This window comes from Cheilinus undulatus, linkage group 16 (genome assembly GCF_018320785.1).
Source record: "Cheilinus undulatus linkage group 16, ASM1832078v1, whole genome shotgun sequence".
NCBI classification, from domain to species: domain Eukaryota; kingdom Metazoa; phylum Chordata; class Actinopteri; order Labriformes; family Labridae; genus Cheilinus; species Cheilinus undulatus.
The window spans coordinates 43,063,944-43,077,200 of NC_054880.1; the positions used below are offsets into that span (position 1 = coordinate 43,063,944).

At 43.0% G+C, this 13,257-nt stretch overlaps 1 protein-coding gene across 1 annotated transcript in view; it reads right to left on the bottom strand.

Annotated features, from left to right (window-relative positions):
* csmd2 (CUB and Sushi multiple domains 2) overlaps window positions 1-13,029 on the bottom strand; it is a 443,344-nt gene extending 430,315 nt beyond the window's left edge. The window contains exon 1 of the mRNA XM_041809040.1: window positions 12,864-13,029. Coding sequence (XP_041664974.1) covers window positions 12,864-13,029 — 166 coding nt within the window. The remainder of the gene's footprint in view (window positions 1-12,863) is intronic.
* Window positions 13,030-13,257: the final 228 nt, after the last annotated feature.

Here is a 13,257-nt window from a genome sequence, read left to right on the forward strand (position 1 = left end):
ACTGAGCATGTGTGGCTGTTTCCTTACATGCCTTGCTGTTTCGCATCTTGCATCTAGGAGCAAACTGTAACCAAGCTCTTTTACAATCTTTACAAGGAATGTGGTTAGACAAAATTAAATAAAAAACACTTTTTGTATATCCTTAAGCAAGGCTGTCTGCCATAACCCATCTATCTAAAAGCCAATGTCTTTAATTTAGCAGAGCAGCTAAAAAGCTAATGGCAGAAGCCTACAGAGCGACAGAAAAGCTCACAGGAGTGTGCTGTGAAAATGATGCCTAAGCACTGCCAAAATGGAGCAAAAACGCTAGATTTATATTCTCCTGGCAAGCAAAGCAGCCAAAATGTGCATTTATTAATTTACCACCATGCTCAGGGACATGCTGAGAGTCATAATGAAGGAAAAAGTATCACTCATTTAAATTCCAACAGGTTTCGTCTGCTTGTGAAAGACTTGAACTGCTATCTTTACAACCAGAGCCCCTAAGCATATTAACATTGGGATTTTAATGTCAATGTCAATGCAACTATACCACACACTGATGAGCCATGACTTCATCAAGGATTCAGAATCAAGGGTATCTTCATTATCCCTGATTGGCTATCTATTTCACAGCGACTGGTACCACACAAACCATCTCACAACCTATAAAAATAAATAAAAGAGGCATACAGGAATTAGAAAACACTCTTAAATGATAAAAAAAGGGCAATTCCAAAGTGCATTATAACGTTATATCACATTACGCTATTTAAAAAGCTGATGGAAGTCAGGAAAAAGAACTTTGGGTTGGTTGTCCAGCTTGTCTAAAAGGTGTATCTGTGGCCAGATGGGAGCAGCAAGAACTCCTCAAACAGCAGGTGGTTTGGTTGATCCTGTCAGTTAATAACAGCAGGAGAATTGGCAGTGGGATTCTTCCTGAAACCCACTTTGTGGGATACATTAATGCCCATAGAAGAGGTCTTGCACCAGTCTATCAGATCCACTAAAACAGTGTCATGATCGGGGTCCTTACTGGAGAGCAGCAGCACAATCAGACTCATCACTCATGACACTGTGCACATAGATTCAGGTATTTACTGGCGTAAAAAAAGAATAGATTTAAAACCAGATCATTTGTGAATTCAAACACAATCCTTCACAGCAGCTCTGCCAGAAATTCTCCTTTTGCAAAGCTTCTACATACTTGTACTACTCATCTGAAGTGGGGGTCTACCAGTGAGTTTTCTTGAAAGGTGTTCCTAATATTTTGACCGCTCTGTCACCATATGAAGGAAACAAAATCTTTCACTGCATTTCACTCCTGTATACCACCATCCAACAGTCACTATGAGGTCCACAATGAACCCTGCTGATCACACTGTACTACCTACCGCACAACACAAACTGACAGCCAATCATGTGCAAGATCACTAGCAGACACAGGAACACGAGCTGATCTGACACCAACTGGTACCAGTGTTGGGATGGCAACTCAAAAAAAAAAGGAAATCCATCACATCACTCAGTACTCACAGCTAAAAATGATGAGTTACATTACTTTTGCATTACTCCTTCATCATCTGTAACTTGATTGCCAATGCCAAACCTCACATATTCCCACTTTAGTTTATCATAAGGTAATGGCACTATTGCATGCAAATAAAGATGTAAGGATATGTGAGTGATGCCAACAAAAGAAGTGATGCTACAAGACAGGACTCAGTGTAAATGTGCTCCACAAAAAGTCCAATTCATCTGTTATATTAAGCTGATTGAAGTCATGTTGATAAAGTCAACAAAAGACCGTTGTTGCAGGCTGATGATTCTGCACACCACAGTTAGCAAATCCTTAGTCAAATAAGGAGGACTTACACGGGGTCTCTCCTTTCTGCTATATAATACAAAAAAGGTGACTGTAAAGATGTGAAAACCCTACCCAAACAGGACCTCATAGACAAATATGTCAAGAACAAAGCACCAGCAGCAGCAGGTAACATTTCCTCCTCTATATATGCTGCCACAAGCCTCTTTATCTCAGCTTTTATGGGTACCTGAGGTTGTAAGAAATCAAGCTTTGGCTGCTTGGCAGGTGTCATCTTAAGCCTCGGTCTGGCTCTGGAGGTCTTTAGCTTCTAGCTTCTAGCTTTAAGATTTAGTGCGGAGTTTACGTGGAGAGTCATTTCTAGCACATGCAAAGTTTACACTTCATGTTCACATTCTTGTCCTTTAGTGTAACAATTTCAAAGTATTGTGCATTTCTCCTATAAGAACTGCTCTGCTGTTTTCCCCTCCCTGCTCCACGGACTCAAGCTGATGTCTCTTTGACCTGAATCAGCAGTGTAGTGTGAGCTCACATTATAAAGGATGCTTGATTTGTTTTTTCCGTGCTCCTGTTTCACAGGCAGTTGGAGGATTTACAGTAACACAAGTATTATCACTTTACAGTAAAGGTAAAGTGATTAATAAGTTAGCAGCTGTGATGCAATACTTTGCAACGTGTCACACCCAACACTGTCTAGAACCTACAGCAACTAAAGGATTGGGTCACAGCACCTAACCCTTTGACCTTCTTTGCAGCAGTGTTCATTTTGACAGCTATCTTTAATTTTAGTCCCTGTCTTAGTCTTTAGATTAAACACCTTTAAGTTTAGTCACATTTTAGTTATTTCTACCCTTTATAGCACTGATCATCAACTGGTGGCCCGAGGGCCAAATCAGGCCCCCCAAAGCTTCCTGTCCGGCCCCCAGAAGATCATTAAATTGAGAAAAGAGGAAAAGAAGATGTTGTGGTTTTAAGGGTATCGTTTGGCTTTAAGTCTCTGCATCTGTTAAATCCACCAAAAACAATTAATATTGAAATAGTTTATGAATGACTTAACATCTGATTTGTTTTTACAAAAAATCTGTTGTCAGCCATCGTAAGTAAATTTTTTAAAGATACATTTTTTCAAGAAATGGTTTCAGACCAGTGGAAATGTTGCAAAAATGGCCCAAGGAAGTAGCGAAAAGGGGTTAGAGCATGGCACAAAGGGACGAAAATTGTGAGGAAAAGTGGTGAAAATAGGTCAAAATTGTAAAAGAGGAAGAAAAGTCTCAAAGCATCAAAAATGAGTTTAAAGTGGCAAAATTTGTGAAAAATGTAATAAAAAAGGGTTAAAAAGAGGAAAAAATAGATGAAAAGTTGCAAAAATGGATAAAAGAGTGGCACAAAAGGGATAAAACATGAAGGGAAAGGGGTAAAAAGAGGTAAAAGAATTGCAAAATAGGCAAAAAGTTTCAAAACTTGGTTTAAAAGTGGCAAAAATTCTCAAAAAAGGGTTGGGAGTGGCAGAACATGTTGCAGAAAGGGCCAGATGAAGTAGTGAAAAGGGGTTAAAAAGTGTCACAGATGAGTTAATATTGGTGCTAAATAACAATCGGGGAGGCCCTTATTCTCTGGGATTTGAAAGAAAATACAAATACCAATACAGTGTTAATGGGGCCAAAATATTTATTTGAGTTTTGTTTATTGGTAAGATCAGCCCCCAGAGTCTCTGTCACTACTAAATCTGGCCCTTGTGCAAATGTACTCGATGACCCCCGCTTTATAGGTTTGGTCTAGTTTTAGCTGACGAAAACTCTGAAACATTTAAGTCTAGTTTTAGTCAATCAAAAGTCCCCACATTTCAGCCTTGACTTTTGGTTCAAGCATTTATTCTCTTGCCTGAATCTGGTACTAAATCCTGGTAGTGTGTTCTCTGCACCCTGCCAAACCTGGGGTCCCTGCTTTCTCCAGCTGAGAGGCAGATGAGATACTGATGCACTGTATTTCCACAGACTTACCACAGTGGAGAAATATCATGGATTACAGATTTCCAACGAAAACTAAATTACATTTTAATCCGTTTTAGTCATCAAAGATCTATTTTCGGCTAGTCTTAGTCAAGTCTTTCTCATGGATAAAAGGCTGCCAATGAACATTTTGAGTTTTTGCTGACGAAATCAACACTGCTTTGCAGGTTAACATTGACATGCATATGCCACATAGCAACAACCAACATCCAACCTGTGATTGGCTGGCAACCAGTCCAGGGTGTACCCCGCCTCTCACCCAATGACAGCTGGGATAGGCTCCAGCACCCCCGTGACCCCCAACGAGGTAAGCAGTGTAGAAAATGGATGGAAGGATTGACAACCTACATCCAACTTTACCACAATTCTCGAGATAAAAATAGTGCCAAACTGTGTGATAACGAATGTAACTAGTAATCCTGGTGCCAGATAGTGAAGATAGAAAGGTTTAATCAGTTAGTCAGTAAGTTGCACATATCCTCTATGCTAGCAGTGCCAATGATGCTTATGTGTAAGGAAAAACAGCTGAGAAACCTGACACTCATTTGAAATTTATGATGTAACATAATAAAACTGACCCTACCCTATTTGTGTCCTCCACACTCTATCTGGGGCATTGCTTGTTCAAGTTTCACTGAACTGTAGCCCTTTTAAACCTTAGCTTTAGCTAGTTAGTGGCCTGTACCTTTTAAGTAGCTAATTAGCCTGGCAGTGAAGAATGTTCTTGTCACATTGTGCTAACATTTATTAAACAGTCACTTTAGTCACTTAGACCAGTGAACTGAATTAAGACACTCTGCAGAGCAGCTAAACCTGACCCTGAGCTCATTATTTTACTTTCACTCAGATACAGGAGAGAATCACTTCCCATAGAAAGCTAGGTCATGTGTAATCATTACCCACAAGCCTTTCCTGTCTTTAAAGGAAAGGCTTTGCTGGTTACAGATCTGAAAATGTGGTGGACTTTTATATGCTAAAATCTGTTGACTGTTGTGGTCTAGCTTTACTGCACAGAAGCTTTTTCAGCATCTAATAGATGAAACTGCAGAGGAAGTGATTCTATTGTATTATAGCTAAATTGGTTACCCCCACAGAAGTGCTTCTGATGACACTCCTAGATGTCTTACAGTTAACTTAGTGTGTGTACACTGGTGAATGACAGCATGAAGGCAGTAAAGTTTTTTTCTGCTCAGAGCTGGGGGAGTCTGAGAGCATGCATGAATAAGTGAGTGAGCGTGTGTGTGTGAGTCACTGTGTGTGGCTGTGATCAGTGTGACGAAGCACAGTGACAGAGCTTCGGCCATCTGGAGACAGATGACAGTGTGAATCACCAGAGAGGGGGGCGGAGGGAGAGAGGGGAGGAATTGATGGAAGGAAAGATGGATGAAGGGAAGGAGGATGGCAGGAGAAGGTAGAAGGGGAAGACAAGGGAGAGAGACACAGAAGAGGGGGTGATTCACCAGTGTCAATTTAAAATTTAGTCTTTACATTATAATGTTCTTTACTTTAACTCACATTATTATCATTTTCAACCTTTATTCCTTTAGTCTATGAAGCCTTGAGTCTTTGCCTTTCTCTCTAATCATTGTGAATTTGATGGCTGCAGCATGAATCAAAAATAGAGAAAGGGAAATGTTTTCCATTGTTTAACACCCCCCTCTTCTGTTTACATTGTCTGTAAACATCTAGGACATGAGGAGACCAGTCACTGGAGTTTTGTTGTCCCATTCTTGTCTGATGTAAGATTCTAGCTGCTCAACAGTCCTGGGTCTTCTTTGCTAGGTTTTAAATTTTCTGATGTGCCAAATGTTCTCTATCAGTGAAAGGTCTGGACTGCAGGATGGCCAGCTTAGCAACAGAGCTCTTCTTCTGCAGTGTCATGCTATTTTGATGGATGGGGTCTGTGGTTTAGCATTGTTATGCTGAAAGATGCAACGCCTTTCCTGAAAGAGACATTGTCAGGATGGGAGTGTATGTTGCCCTTAAACCTCTCTCTACTTTTCAGCATAGATAGTGCCTTTCCAGATGTGTAAGCTTCCCACACAATAGGCACTAATGCAACCCCATACCATCAGAGACGCAGGCTTTAGAGCCGTGCATTGATAACAAACTGGATGGGCCCTCTTCTCTTTAGTACACAGGGCAAAATTTGATTCACCTGACCACAGAACAGTTTTCCATTTCAAATGAGCTTTGGCCCAGAGAAGACCGCATTGTTTCTGGATTGAATTCACACATGGTTTCCTCTTTGCACAATACAGCTTCAACTTGCATTTGTTGTGTTCTTGAGCCCATCCATGCAATAATTTCCAGTACAGAATCACGCCTGTGTTTAATGCAGTGCTGCCTGAGAGCCACATGCATCCAGTATTGATCTTCGGCCTTGTCCTGTGAGCACATGTTTCTCCAGATTCTCTGGATCTTTTGGGGAAATTGTGTGCCATACATGGTGAGATATTCAATATTTGCGATTTTACATTGTACATTTTTTTCTCACACAGTTTTTTGTCACAGTTTTTTGCAGATTGGTGAACCTCTGCCCATCTTTACTTCTGAGACACTCTGCCTCTCTAAAATGCTCCTCTTACTCCCAGTTATCTTACTGACCTGTTGCCAGTTAGCCTAATTAGCTGCCCTTAATAATACAACTCCATTTATTTACAGCCTTTTGCTGCCCCGTCCCTACTTGTTTTAGATGTTTTGCTGCCATTGACTTCAAAATTAGCTCTTTTTTCATGAAACAGTAAAACATCTCAGTTTTAACATCTGATATATTGTCTATGTTTTGTTGTGAATAAAATATGAGCTCTACAAATCATTGCATTCTGTTTTCATTTATACTGCGTATGGCGCCCCAACTTTTTAGGTATTAGGGTCATAAATACAATGAAGAAATCTTATGGATTTTGTCCCACAGTGGAGCACTAACGTCTTACTAAAACTACTTTTCACCAGAGTTTCCCCCCGCCAAAGCCATATTTCTAGCTAATCTTAGTCTAGTCTTCCTCCTGAAAAAAGGTAGTCAACAAACATTTTACTCATAACCTTAGTCGAAAAAATTAACACTGTGACACATCAGCACGTGGGTGGGAGAAGGAGGGCGTTCAAAAGAACGAGGAGTTATTGCAAATACTTTCTTACATTCACACGAGCTAGCTGAGCGCTTTTGAGCAGACTAATGACCTGCTTGTCAACACTTTGGTCTAATCATCCTGGAGTGAATGGGGGCGGCACCTTCCCCACTCATCCAAACACACCCATGCCCATAAGCTTACTTACACGCTGTTAGTTTCTGAAATAGGAGTCTGCTTGATGCCTGATAAGAAAATGAGCCTTCTAAAATAGATCATTTACTAAAGAGAGGAAAATCACCCAGCACTCAAAAGTGCACAGAAACATAGGGCCTGGATTATCTCTCAGCTGGTGGAAGCTTATCGCCCCTCTGCTCCGGCAGTCGTCTCCCCTCTTTGCCTCTCATTTCCCCTTCACAGTAGATTCTTCCCCGCTGTTTTCACTTTTTTTTTCGCTCTCCCTCCCTGTGCCACCTCTTTACGATCTCTATCTTTCTCTTGACGGCTATTCTCTCTCCCTCTCTGCAGCTCTTTCCTCAAGTAGAAAAACACAGATTTAAACATCTACTTTGCATTCTAGACATTTTTTCTGTTTTGGGTAAATAGATAATGTCTGTTTTTCAGCTCCCCTTCCATCCTTTATTGCTCAACAGTGAGTGCGGAGAGCAGATGGGAGATAGGGGAGCAGCGGAGCATGCAGGTAGAGGAGGATTTGAGATTGAGAGTAGCAGGCAGGTGGGAGGGTGAGTATAGATGTGCACGTATGCATCATGGAAATACATATGGGGAACATAAGGCGCATGAGAATGTGTGTTTGATAGGCGGATTGGCTTGCAGGAACTCAATAGTGATTTTTTTTCCACATTTGATCAGGGACTCTCTCTCAACCAACTGTCACGTTGCATCCACAGACATGCATCTCAGCTTATATTTATCCAAAGGGAACACAGTGCCCCCCTGATGGTAGTTCACAACAAGAAACTGAGATTTAACTAGAAGCAGATTCAATACAGTCATGGACGAAAGTACTGGCACCCCTGGAATTTTTCCAGAAAATACACCATTTCTCCCAGAAATGGTTGCAATTACAAATGTTTTTGGTATACACATGTTTATTTCCTTTATGTGCATTGGAGCAACACAAAAAATCTGAATAAAAAAGACAAAATTGACATAATTTTACACAAAACTCAAAAGATGGGCTGGACAAAATTATTGTCACCCTTTTAAAACTATGGGTGAATCACTTTATTTCAAGCATGTGATGCTCATTTAAACTCACCTGTGGCAGTAACAGGTGCTGGCAATCTAGAAATCACACCTGAAGCCAGTTAGAATGTCTAAAAGTTGACTCAACCTTTGTGTTGTGTGCCTGTGTGTGTCACACCAAGCATGGAGAAGAGAAAGAAGAGCCCAGAATCGTCTGAGGACTTAAGAAGCAAAATTGTAGAAAAATATGAACAATCTCAAGGTTAAAGACCATCTCCAGAGATCTTGACATTCCTTTGTCCACTGTGCGTAATATAATGAAGAAGTTTATAACCCATGGCACTGTGGCTAATCTCCCTGGACGTGGACAGAAGAGAAAAACTGACAAAAGAATGCAACACAGGATGGTTGGAATGGTGGATAAACATCCTCAGTCAACTTCCACACAAATTCAGGCTGTCCTGCAGACTCAGGGTGCAAAAGTGTCAGCTGGGACCATACGTGGTCATCTGAATGAGATGAAGCGCTATGGCAGGAGACCGAGGAGAACCCCACTGCTGACAAAGAGACATAAAAAAGCCAGACTGGAGTTTGCAAAAACGTACCTGAGTAAGCCTCAATCCTTCTGGGAGAACATTTTGTGGACAGATGAGACTAAAGTAGAGCTTTTTGGAAAAGCACGTCATTCTACTGTTTACAAAAAACAGAATGAGGCCTACTAAGAAAAGAACACAGTACCTACAGTCAAACATGGTGGAGGTTCAATGATGTTTTGGGGTTGTTTTGCTGCCTCTGGCACTGGGTGCTTTGACTGTATGCAAGGAATCATGAAATCTGGAGACTATCAAAAAAATCTGGGCAGCAATGTAGGTCCTAGTGTCAGAAAGCTGGGTCTGCGTCAGAGGTCATGGGTGTTCCAGCAGGACAATGACTCAAACATACCTTAAAAGCACCAAAAAATGGTTGGAGATAAAGCTGGAGAGTTCTGAAGTGGCCAGCAATGAGTCCGGATCTAAATCCCATTGAACACCTACGGAGAGATCTCAAAACTGCTGTTGCAAGAAGCACCCTTCAAATCTGAGAGACCTGGAGCAGTCTGCAAAAGAAGAGTGGTCCAAAATTCCATTTGAGAGGCGTAAGAAGCCTGTTGATGGTTATAGGAAGCGATTGGTTTCAGTTATTTTTTCCCAAGGGTGTGCAACCAAATATTAAGTTGAGGGTGCCAACAATTTTGTCTGGCCCATTTTTGAGTTTTGTGTAAAATTATGTCAATTTTGTCTTTTTTAATTCAGATTTGTTGTGTTGTTCCAATGCACATAAAGGAAATAAACATGTATACCAAAAACATTTGTAATTGCAACAATTTCTGGGAGGAATGGTGTATTTTCTGGAAAAATTCCAGGGGTGCCAATACTTTCATCCATGGCTGTATATAATGGGTTTACAACAAAACCTTTTATCAAACTGATGTACATTGAAGCCTACACCATTATGTTTCTTATTTTGCTGTAAAACCTACTTAGAATCTCAATTAATCATCACAAGACACAGAAGTGATCAAATATTCCCTTTGTAGATGTTTAAATAGATCATATTTTGGCTTGAAAACAAAATATCACCCAAACTGATGAAGAACTATGCTCTAAGAGTCAGCACAGGTTTTCTCAACGTGCCATTTTAGTGAGAAAACGCAAGGGTATGGCTGCTAAAGTCTACACTTTGCTCTCACTGTGCCTAAAATAGTCCCAAATTCATAATCAACCCAACAGCAGACAGCTTATGTTGTGATCTTGTCAAGCCAGGGTTTGAAGTCTGTGTCTAATTGAGGGTTCAAAGCCATGAAAACATTGGAGAAGTCCCAACTCATGGAGCCAGCGAGCCCTCCACTGAGGAGCAGCTGCTGCTGAGGCTGCTGGCTCGGAGAGCTGTCCGTGGTGCTGAAGAGAAGTTCAGCTGCGCCCTGCTCTGTCCATGGTGCTGAAAATGTCAACATGCAGTGAGATGTGGGTGGCCCGTGGCCCACTGTAAGGATATTCACACTCTAACTGATTTTAAGCTACGCAACTGACATTTTTGTGCGTTTTAAATTTTTAAAGTCTACTTCTTCGCTAAGATTTTGTCGTCACGTGCAGGGAAAACGCTATTTGCATCATCAGTGTTGCTTCCAAAGAGGTGTTCCCAATTAAAATGGCGTCAATTAAAAGTCCACGACCGCTCTGTATACCCGGAGGTCTTCCACATTAAAATGTTCAAGTTTAAATTTGTCATATTTTGATTTTCAGAACTTCAAAAGCGAATCCCCACAGGGAAATTTCTCCCTGTGTTATTCATAAGGAAACGCGCTTTTGCGCGCGTGCACCCCCCCCCCCCCCCCCCACTTTCGCCCTTGCTCTTTCTTCAGGAGCCTCATGACGGTGCGAATACAGGCAAATGTCATCAAGTAAAAAGATAAAAAGGAAAAAAGGGGGCATCAAGCCCTCCAGTGCTCATAACATTACTGCCAGTTGCATCATGAGCGCAACACGGAGCCTTTATAGCAAGGAGCGCGTGGATGAGAGAGGAGAGGACGGCGGGAGCGTGATCTTGCGTGTAAATGGACATGCTGAGCGACTGTCTCATGCGCCGCTGACGAGTGATCTAATATCGGCCGAGCTGGAGTGGAGAGACGAAACACGTCATCTTCAATCTGCCTCCTCTACCCTCCTCCTTCCCTGTCCTCGCGGCCTCTGCATCCTCTTCTTCCGTGCGTTTAAATGAATAGAGGTTGATTACCGTTTATTGAGCTACGAGTCCACTGGGACAGCTGGTTTTGATCCCATGGAGAGCGCGCGCTGCTCTCTTCAATAGCTCTTTGTCAGAAGCCTCTCACACATCTCTGTCTTTATCTGCGTGGCCCTTTGGGAGCGTAAATGTGGCTACAAGGGAGACTGTGTTTAAAGTGAGGCTGGGTGACAAATGAGGAGAGTTAAATCACTGTTTATGCGCACGAGACATGCTTGTAGCTTATCAAAAATGGCCTGGGAATAAACAAAACGCACATGTTGCATGCAGTATTCTCTGCTTGGATTAACAGACCAATCCTGCTCCTTTGTGGTTCGATTATGGGGAGAGAAACGACACGAACCCTGGGCCCTCTTTCCCCCTCTTCGCGCCGCCTCTCAGCATAGCGTGAGGCTCTGGTGCCGCTCAATGGGAGGATGGGGCAATTGCTGGTGGCTGCTGCACCAAGGGACGCGCCAGACCACCTGAACGTGTGATATCCAACTGTATTTATGGTCAACGATTAAAGTAAACGTTGTTACAGAGGGGGAGCCTGGATGGATAGTCTAGCTTCTGCAGCTGCTCTTCGTAAATATGTGCAATAAGTTAGAGTCGCTTTACTGGCTCCAAAAGTAGACTCAGGAGCAATAAAAGCGCTCCCTGGACGCAAATAAAACCCAAAGCGTCAAATGTGGTTTCACCGACAGGGAGATTTGTCTGAGAGTTGTGAACCTAAATCCCACCCAAACCATTTGGGTGGCTGATGACACAAGCTTGATGAAGAAAAAAAAAAAAAAAAGTGGGTGACAAGTGGGAGTTATTGGGTGGGAGACGCATTTCAGTACTCCACGAGACCACACGGCCTAATGTGCTGAAAATGTGCCCAGTTTCCACTCACTCGTGGATTATGTGCTGTCCAAACCAAAAAGGTATGAGTGGGCGAACACAGAGCCATGACTCACTGTCAAATTCATATTGTGGCCGTGGCAGTATTCTTGGCTTTTGCTAAAAATAGTGCCCATTCTGTGGTGCGGAGCCAAGACAGTGATAAAACGGTTGGCTTTCTTTGCCAAAGGACCCGCAAAAAAAATCTTGCTTGGCCTCTTAAATAACGCCACGAGCTTTTCGTGATGAATGTCCACGGACAAAGAGAAGGAGAAGGGACTGAGTCTCTCCTCTCAGAATCGCAGAGTAAATTAATAGTAATGATAATCTGTTGAATGCCCAGCTCCCCTTGCAAGATTTGCATTTGCAATTAATCAAGGACAGAAAACCCAGAGTCAGTTAATTAGGCCTGCACCCCCAACCCTTACGCAGGCTAACACACTCTCACACACGCCCACGCGCACGCTGCTTGGTCAACACGCACGCACGCACACAAAAACTGAGCAGAAAGTGCACACCAAACCATGTTCATAGGCGTTAACTCAGTTAGAGGAGAATGTGATCACTTGGGAAGTGAAGAGGAACAGTTAGGGAGAAGTACAGCCCCTCTGTGTGCGCGCGCGCACGCACATACCCCCCCCCCCCCCCCCCATTTTTGGACTCTGAACAGCATAATAATGAGCCGCCTGTTTGACCACCTCACGAGCATCCCTGTTATGTTTTACCCTCCCATCTGCTTGAAGCATCACTCAGAAAACATGTTTGTTCAAACACCCATGTCCTCGAAAAACCACCTCGCGCACTCCTTAAATAAATCGCATCAGCAGAGTCAGGGATAGACACGAGCTCAGTTGCAATTCCAGAGGATCCGCTGGCACCAAAATAGCCACCCAGCCAGCCACCTCTCCTCTATTAATAACTTTGGGTGCTGGAACAGCGACATCACAGCAAGGGTGATGCTTAAAAAAATGCGCCTTTAGGATGAGCGCGCGCCTGTGCGTGTTGCTGATGCTGATTTGCATTCAGTGAGAGATCGGGGAGGGTGGGCGGTGGAGTGTGTGGTGGTGGGGGGGTAAGCCTGCTGCATTTTGCACGTCTTCAGCTGTACAGAGGAGGGGGACTTACCCTTCACTGAGGCGGCCAGAAGCCCCATGTATAAGAACAGCACCCGGCTCCAATGGTGCGCGTGCACTCCCGCCTTCATTAGAGCAAAAATCCGTATTCCGTCCCCTTTCCTGCATGCGCATTCCGGTCTCCCCGTAGCTCCGTCCCGGTTTGAAGCGGCGGTCATGGCAGGGGGCTTCTTTTTTTTTCTCAGGTCTGGCAGGCACGATAGTTCTCAGATGGTCAAAAAAGAGAGATTCACACGGTGTCGGCGCTGAGAAAAATCCCAATGCATGGAGGAGGCTCGGATCTCGCAGCTGGACTGAACCATGTCATGCGGGCACCGAGGGGTTCGGAGTCTCTGTCTGAGAAGATAGATTTCACACCTAAAGGGGGAGGAAAAAAGAGAGAAGGC